Genomic DNA, 8,935 nt, shown 5'->3' with positions numbered 1-8,935 from the left:
GAAGATAACGTCAACGTACCCTGCCTACTTCTCAAGAGATCACATACAGATCCAAAAAGGCAAAAGAGCTCCACCCACATGCCAAGGCGCCACGTCAATATCCCTAGGAGATATTGCCACCACCACACTAACCACATCCTAAAACACATTCACCACAACCAAAGAAGAAAAAAACATAATGCAACATTCCATCCCATGCTAACCACAGAAACTCTTGTAAAACACCATGACAACTTTCAAAGACACAACATCCATATCCTAAGTGGAAAATGCCAACATGCTCTGCCAACATCCCAAAACACCACATCTATATTCAAAGCAGACTCTGATTAATACAAGACACCATCCCATTACACTGCATCCTTAAACATAGAAGATAATGTGAAATACCATGCAGACATATCAAGATACCACATCCACATCCCAATGAGATAATACGACTACATCCTGCAAACAAAGCAAAACACCACATCTAAACCCCAAGGTGATAATTCCATAACACAATACTTCATCACATGTCACTGCATCCTTAACCACAGAAGATAATGTGAAACACAATGACTATATTCAAAGGCACTACATCCATATTCCAAGGAGATATTGTCACATCCTGCCAACATCCCCAAACACCACATCTACATCCAAAGCAGACCCTACCTTAATACAATACTCCATCCAATGACACTGCACCCTTAACCACAGAAGATAATGTGAAAGACATGACATTCAAGACACCACATCCATTTCCCAAGGATATTGCTCAGCTCCATCCCCTCCAATGGCTTTGCGTAGTCTGGCCCAGAACAGAGGCTGCTGGCCCAAGTCCTCCTCCCACTCCAGGTAGGTTTTCTTCTTCACCAGCTTGGCCAGTTGGTGGTAGCGCGAGAGGCTCCTCATGGACACTTTCTCCAGGAACACCATCACCAAGGAATCCTTGCTTTCTGCTAGAAGGCGGTATGTGGCCATCCGTACTTCCAAGGAGCACCAGTGGCTGCACAGGTAATGACGGCTGATCAGACACACCACCCAGCGGCTCCTATAAATGCTGTCCATGATGTTATCCAAGATTTCTTTGCCCACCTCGAAGTCCCTGCCATGCAGACACACTTTGTAAGTAAGTAAGCTTTATTTCGATACAGTACATATCCTAAAAGCAATACAAAGCATCAAATAAAACAATACAATTTACATAATATAAAATACCTTCAGGTTTGATAATAAAAGCAATAAAAGCAATAAGAGCGAGATGCGCAAATAAGGGTAGCATTAACATTTGAACACCCATACGGAATATAGTTCATCAAGGGGCACTTTACTGAAGCAGCAGCTTCCTTGAGGTTCTTATACGCCAGGCCCAACCTAAAAATTTTGCCATACAACATGCAAAAAATGGGCGGGCATCTGAGCATAGTATGCGTAGGGCTTCTGAGTGTGATCTTGTTCCTAGGCTCCTACACAATGGTTTTAGCCATTTCGATCTAGGTGCTGCATAAGCCTTACACTCAAACAGTAAGTGGGCGATGGACTCAACCCTTGAAGCACAGAACGGGCAATGTGGAAGCGTTTGAAGTGGAGGTTTCCAGGTAGAGGTAAACGAGCCTAGGGGGAGCACACCCACTCTAAATTTAAAATACAGTGATCTGTCTCCAGAATTATGAATCAGGTCCAGATAGGGTTCCCTATAGGGGATCTCTTTGACCAACAAGAACTTGGCGACAGATTTGCAATGGTTGGAATTGTGTATTCTCTTATTGTGTACCCATAGCCAATACACCCTCTTCAGGAACTGCTTGGGGGGTGCGGTTTTGTTGACCCAGGCGTCACCCAAATCCAGCTCATAAAGCAGGCGTTTGACTTCCCTAAACCAGGGTATCTTACTGCAACCTGGAAGCGACAGAAGGTCTTTTAGGGCGTCAGCGTAGCTACACAATTCGGGGACGTTCCAGATCCGGGACCAGAGAAGCAAAGGTCGTAAATTAGCTTGCTCACAGATTGGGCGAGTGCCTGTATCTAACAGTAGTGGGATTGTAGGAGTACTATGGGGCAACCTCATCAAATCCTTGTGGAAATTATTTTCAAGGTGGGCCAGGGTATCAACTTTCTGTAAGCCCCACAGTTCAGCCCCATACAGGGCGGCACTCACAACCCGCGCTCTGTAGATATCTATCAATGCCCCGATTGGTTTTAAGGATGAGGCTCGCTGTTCCTTAAGCAAGGCTCCTGTGGCCCTTTTGTGAGTCAGGAATACCTTTTGGTGGTGTGCCTTCCAGCTCATGGTATCACAGAGCCGTATTCCGAGGTAATCAAATTCCCTGACTCTTTCAAGGGGGATAGAGTCTAAGGCAGGAGGGGTAACGGATTTCTTAGGAGGGTTAAGGACAAGGAATTTAGTCTTGCCTATATTTATTGCCAATCCCCTAGAGTCACAAAAAGATTTAAAACTTGTGAGCAATTTCTGAATGCCCGCAGGTGTTTTGGATATCAGAAGGGTGTCGTCCGCAAACAGGAGAGTTGGAACTTTTCTGCCCGCCAGGGTGGGTGCATCTGCTGGATGTTCCAAGAGATGCTCCACCACTCCGTTTACATAAAGAGAAAACAGAGTGGGGGCAAGCACACACCCCTGGCAGACACCCCTGTCTACTGGGATACGAGATGTTTTTTCTCCCTGGACACCCCATCTGATCTGGGCGAAATTGTCTTCGTGGAATTTTCTGAGCAAAAGCAGCAAGTAGGGTGGTAGGCCTAGTCCATCGAGGACATTCCAAAGTAGTGCCCGTGGGACCAGGTCGAAGGCAGTACGCAAGTCTATAAAGACTAGGTACAAACTGCCCCCTCCCAGTACCACCACCTTCCAATATATCATTAGGAGACGGAATGTCTGCTCGATGGTGCCTGTCCCTGATCTGAATCCTGCCTGAAAATCAGACAGAATTTTTCCCTCGTCAACCCACTGCAGAATCCTACCCAGAACCACCTTGCCTGCCACCTTTTGGGTTGAATCCAGCAAACTGATGGGACGGTAGTTGGCTGGATCGTCCCTGCTGCCTTTCTTAAATATTGGCACAACTTCAGCGCCCCTCCAAGAGTCAGGAAAGGAGCCTCCCATCAAGACCTCGTTTAGCAGTGAAGCAATTAATCTGCTCCATACTGCTGGATGGGACTTCAAAAGGTCGCCTGGGATTCCATCGGGGCCCGGTGCCTTGTTAGAAGCAATACCACCAATTGCCCTTTCAACTTCCTGGTTAGTGAAGGGGTCAACGATGACAGGGGAGAAGACTGTTGGGCTGTTCAAGAGGCCCGGGCCCGGGCATGCAAGGGATATCCCCTGAGTCTCAGAGTATAGTTTGGAAAAGTGAGCAAACCAAACGTCACCGGGAATGTTGCAGGTTATCTGCTGGTCAATGGGCTTGTCCCTTGCTCTTAAAAGATCCCAAAAACCCTTCGAGTCCTTCCTTTTACTTGCCTCAGTTAACTCACACCAAAAATAATATTCATAATTCTCCTTGGCCTCAGTCACCGTTTTTTTATAGAATTTCCTTGCGGATTTGATAATGACTGGATCCCTATTCTTTACTGCAGTGATGAGATCCCCCCTAGCAGCTCTACATTTGGCGGAATACCATTTAGCTCTAGCTTTGTTGCCACCATTAGCTACAGACCTGGCCTTGGGTTGAGGAATAACAAACAAATCACTCAAGGATACTACGGTCTCTATGAATAATGGTAGCACTTTAGTGTTCGGTGGGCATAAAGTGTCAAGCCGGGATACCACCACAGACAAGATGGTCCCAGCTTGCATCAGTCTAGCCTCGTCTTCTTTAACTTTAGCCCACTTCAATCGTCTGCCACAGTTCGTTGGTACAATGTTATGGGATGATTTCCAGATGTGGGAAGGCTTGACCTGGTTCTTCATCTGCCACGGGGAAGACAAGGTTAGGGAGAGGGGGTTGTGGTCGCTGTCGGAAGACGTGATGACCTCCATGTCATGGTGAAGAGGCCAGAGATTATAGTTCAACATGATAAAATCTATTCTGGAGGTATGGCCCGTCCTATTATATGTGTGGGCACCCCCAGGATCCGATTTGGATCGACCATTCGTTGAGCGCAAGTTGTGTTCCATGCAAAGTGCAGTGTTGTCTATCGCACTTTGCGTCCATTTTGGAATTGGGTCGAGAGTCAAAATCGGTATTCCTCTTTTAGTGTCCTCATCGAAAGAATCCAAAATGTCCTCCCTTGCCAGTGGTTCAAAGCAACAGTTAAAGTCGCCTGCAAGGAGGACGTAGGAGTTAATATTGCAAGCAGCCAGATCTTTACTTAGGCCTGTTGATGGCAAGCTGGATGACCCATTTCTAGCACCTCTCAAGTACAGATTAAAAACCTCTAGCATCCTTCCCCCATCACAATGAATTGAAATCCTCTGTAGGTCAGGAGATTGGGTGGGCCTATGACTCACCTTTAGGCCCAGAGCAATACTGACCCATATCAAGAGGCCGCCAGATGGGCGACCCTTAGATCCGCTTTGCTGGTGAGCTGGGACAAAGTAGGTTGTGAACCCTACCCTATGTTTAGGTTCCTGAGACCAGGTTTCTTGCAGAATGCAGATGTTAAAAGGCTCTAAGAACGCATTCCATTCCGGGTTATCGAGGTTGCGAGCAAGCCCTGCCACATTCCAGCTTACAATCTTTAACAGTGATACCTCTAAGGAGGAATGGTTGATGGAATGGGTAAGTGCAAATGGAGAGGACACAGCCAATGACGGTGGCCTATCTAAGGGCTCATTTTTAGAGTTGTTAGGAGCCATAGTATCCTCCAGTGGGTAAGCCGGTGCTGGGGTGAGCCGGGGTAATGAAGACAGTGGAATATAGGAGGGGACCAACTGGGACTCCCTACCATAATGACAAGGCTCACCTAGGATGGTCGAATCAGCCAATGCAACCTTGCTCATGTCTGTCATCCCACCCTCTAGCAGTGGAATGTTAGGTGTTCCTATTAAGTCAGAAGGGCGTTCGATGGCTAAGGATTCCTTAGAGACAGAGGGGGATTCACAAGGCCTTCCGGCTTGTGGTGATATTACAATCCCCCCTGTGTGGTGATCAGGGTGCTTAAGGAGTCAATCTACTTCCTCTAGGCCTCCAAATCTATTAGAGGTAGGGAAGCCGTTCCAGTGTGAGTAGGGATCCACATTCTTAAAATGGCCTTTCCTTGGTTGGTGGTGGAATAGTGACCAATTATTAATTTGGTTGTGAGTGGGGCGTGGAGGATAAAAAAAGGACAATGGCCTGGGGATAACAGAGGAACCCTCGCTACAGGGCCATGAACATATATGCTGCGCCGTGTGGGGGTCATCGAATGTTACGACTATACAGTCCCCAGGAATGGATTTCCTAGTTGGGCCCACCCATGACGTTCTGCGCACCATCAAGACTCTACTTCTATGGCCATTAGGGATGGGTCTATTGACATTAAGCCAATGCTATATTTTGTTGTTCAGGGACCAGTGGTTCTCATGTTGGTCGATACCTATCTGGGGAACTCCCGTCAGGACAACCACAAAATCATTGGCCTCCGGTGGAAGGTCAATGTAACCCCCTCTAAAGTTGTTCTTAACTGAGAAGTCCTGGGTGTGCTGGCTGGCCGGTTTACTAAGTTGTGGTTTGGTGGTGGCTCCAGGTTTGTGGTTAACCGGAGGGTGTGTAGGGGCACGTTTGGGGGCCCTAGGGTTTGAAATGGTTGAAATTTTATCCACAGCCACAGTCCTTGGTTTAGGGACCTTTGAAGAATGGCGGTCCTTTCTCTTCCAAGTTAGGAAGGAACTCGCGGACAACCCAAGCCTCATCACAGCTGCTGTAAGAGACAAAGGCGTCAAAGTCATATTGCCTCTTTCTGTCGTGTCTCCCACGATAGTTCCACCAGGTCCTTAGCATGTAGAAGAGATACAGGAGGTACCAGCGCAGCTTGTGATACAGCAGGACTGTGATCAGGAACAACATGTTGAACGAGAAAGTCCCAAAGAAGAGATGGTAACCTATCAGCAAGCTGCAGTCTTTCTCCAAGAAATTAAGATAATTCAGCTTCTGTGGCCCAAGAGAGCATGTCTGAATTCCCAGCTGTGGCACGCTCACTTGTGGGTGAGTGGTCACCCATACTCTTATCCAGGCTTGTTCACACAAACAATCGAGGGATACATCCTCCAGGTAGATGTAGCGCATACTTTCCACATAGTCGAGCAGACCTTCCTGCAGGGTTTTCACGGGCTGGGACTTCAAGATTAGGAGCTCTAGAGAGACAAGGTCTCTAAACATGGTGGCTGTAAAGTCCTCTATCCCAGAATCCTCTAGGATCAGGGTTCTAAGGTGTGTCAGGTTCCAGAACAGCTGCTCAGGAGTCAGCAAACTCTTCTTTATGTCCAACTTTAGGTTTCGTAGATGGAGATGGCGTAAATTGTGAAGATGCTGCAGCCTGTTATTCAAGGGGCTCCATTTTTAAAGATAGGCATATCTGCAGATGAACTGTAGTACAAATATTCAACGTTAGTAAAAGATGGGAGCCCCATGTTTTCAGTCTCTGTGGTGCCAAGTGGATGACATAGGACCAAGTGGTTTTCTCGTAGGTAAAGTTCCTTCACAAATCTGAAGGACGAGGGATAGCACCAGTCAATATAAACCACTGGAGCACTAATGTTTAGAACTTCAAGTGAGCTACAGTTATTTATACATATCAGAGCTATTGCAGAGTTTGCTTTCAAAGTGAGAGAATTGAGTTCTTCCGATTTGATTGCAAATTTCCCATAAGTCTCAAATGTGAGGGATAGCTCCTGAAGCTTACTCATCGTGATCAGGGAGCTATGCTCGTTCTTGAGTATGTTGCCCCTGAGGCCCAGCACCCTGACACTACTCAAGTGATCAAAATAGAACTTTTCTAGCAGAAAAAGTTTATTGTAGTCCAGCTGCAGAGATTGCAGCCTATCCAGACCAACAAAGGCATCCTTTTCCAGGGACACAAGGTAATTACTGCTGAGATCCAGTGTCTCCAGATTAGCCAGGCAGAATAGGTGCCCGGAGCCAATATTGGTGATGTAGTTGAAAGACAGATCCAGGTGTGAGAGGTTGGACAGAACATTGGGGGTCCCAGATGTGCACATGTCTATGCTTTCTATATTGTTTACAGAGAGAACGAGGGACCTCAGATTCAGCAGTTTCTTTGCCATATCATTCGTGAAAGCTCTAAGGAGGTTGCCAGACATGTTGAGAGACAACAGCATGGAGCATCCTTCAAGGGTCTCAGCGGGAAGACCTGAAATAAAGTTTTGAGCAACTGTCAAGTTCCTGACCCCCAGGCAAGACACCACAGTGCAGACATCTTTAATCGTCAGATAGTCCTGATTTTTCATGGCATTTAGGGACAGCATTTCAATGCTCTTTATTCCAGACCGGAGAAGCTCGATGACCTTGAGACCAGTCGCGTCTACCTTGAGGACAGTAAGATGAGGAAAGTTGCAAAATGCATTTTCCTCCACACTTTTTAGAAGATTGCTTGTCAAATCGAGAGTGGAAATCTTTGGATAGAAAACTGTGCTCTTCGTGAGGTTGTTTGTCTCAATGCAGTCCCCCTCCCAGACTGCAACAATACAATTCCTCTTGATTTCCAGGACCTTCAGAGAGGCCAGTGACTGAAGCATAGTGGTCAGGTTGTACAGCCTGTGAGCCTCATTCTCAGATAAGGCTATAATCTGTAATCTATGTAAGGGTTTAAAAAGATTTTCTTGAAAAGTTGCATCAATTTTCACATTTCTGAGATCCAAACGGGTTAGGTTCTCCAATCCGCCGAACCCCTGATCATCTATGTTCATGGTTGGAGTGTGATAAGTGCCATCTCCTTGGATTCCCAGGTGTCTCAGGTTGGCAGCGCCATTGAAGGCTCTTGCAGAAACATGAAACGATCCATATAGATAGAGCCGGGTCAGGCTCTGGTACCTGGAGAAGGAGTCTGTGGGGACGGTTGGTATGTGTAACACCAGGCAGAGGGTGTCCACGTCCACTGGTACCTCTCTTAGATCCACCTCCATGTTCCTCACTGTGCGGCATTTGCTGAAGACCCTGAACCCCTCCAAGGGGAATCCAAAGCAGGTCAGGGCTAACACTCCTTGGAACCCAAGTTTGTCCCATTCGTAGATGTCACATGTGGCAGTCACTATGCGTGACACGATGGTCCAGCAACCGGCAACCACTGTGCAAACTATGACCACAGAGAACGTTCTCAGCGCCATTTCACGCCGCTGCTGTCTCATCCGTGGTTTGAAGGGCAGGTTTCTGTCTGAGCAGCAGTGGTTTGCTGTATGTCTAATAGGCAGGGTTATCTTAAGATTTAATGAACCGCCTCCTTCCTCTGTTCTTTGCCTCTCAGTAAGGTAGTGAGACTGAATTGTTGCCCAGCGCAGTGGAAGTTCAATTACTGTATAATACCGTGGTTTGAAAGAGGTAATATCCGTTGCAACACATTAACTGGGGACTGGCTGTGACATGAAAGGTGTGGTTCATAAATTTACATTTAAAAAATCACACAACATTTGTACACCACTTTACAATGTACTTTGTACCCAACTAGCAGCCCGTCCCGACGTTGTCCGGGAATGAATTGCTGCCGGCCAGTAGAATATTGTTTTGTAGGATTTCGTTTTGATAGCATTTCTTATCTGTGACAGGCCTGTGAAACGCTCCGATTCACAGTGCACTGCTGATGCACTTAAGAGTGGGCGTTCAGTAGTGTGTGAACTCGAGTTTCCCTACTTTATTTTTCCTTGCAATATTATATAGCGCGAACTCGACAACATGGCATGAGCACAATTTACATTACAGAAGAACACATTCATTTGTGGTAGGCACGGGGAGACAAAGTGATTTGCCTGGAATCACAGGATGTTGAGCTGGTGCCGAGA

At 46.8% G+C, this 8,935-nt stretch overlaps 1 protein-coding gene across 1 annotated transcript; it reads right to left on the bottom strand.

Annotated features, from left to right (window-relative positions):
- Nucleotides 1-366: 366 nt before the first annotated feature.
- Nucleotides 367-8,266, bottom strand: LOC144752936 (toll-like receptor 12). Its single transcript, XM_078640752.1, is given in 3 exon segments — nt 367-1,106; nt 5,771-6,481; nt 6,484-8,266. Coding segments are annotated over 3 exon segments (2,874 nt in total). The 3' UTR covers nt 367-726.
- Between the last annotated feature and the right edge of the window lie 669 nt (nt 8,267-8,935).

This window comes from Lissotriton helveticus, chromosome 5_1 (assembly GCF_964261635.1).
Source record: "Lissotriton helveticus chromosome 5_1, aLisHel1.1, whole genome shotgun sequence".
In the NCBI taxonomy this organism is placed as follows: Eukaryota; Metazoa; Chordata; class Amphibia; order Caudata; family Salamandridae; genus Lissotriton; species Lissotriton helveticus.
This window is presented reverse-complemented; position numbering and strand designations above follow the sequence as displayed.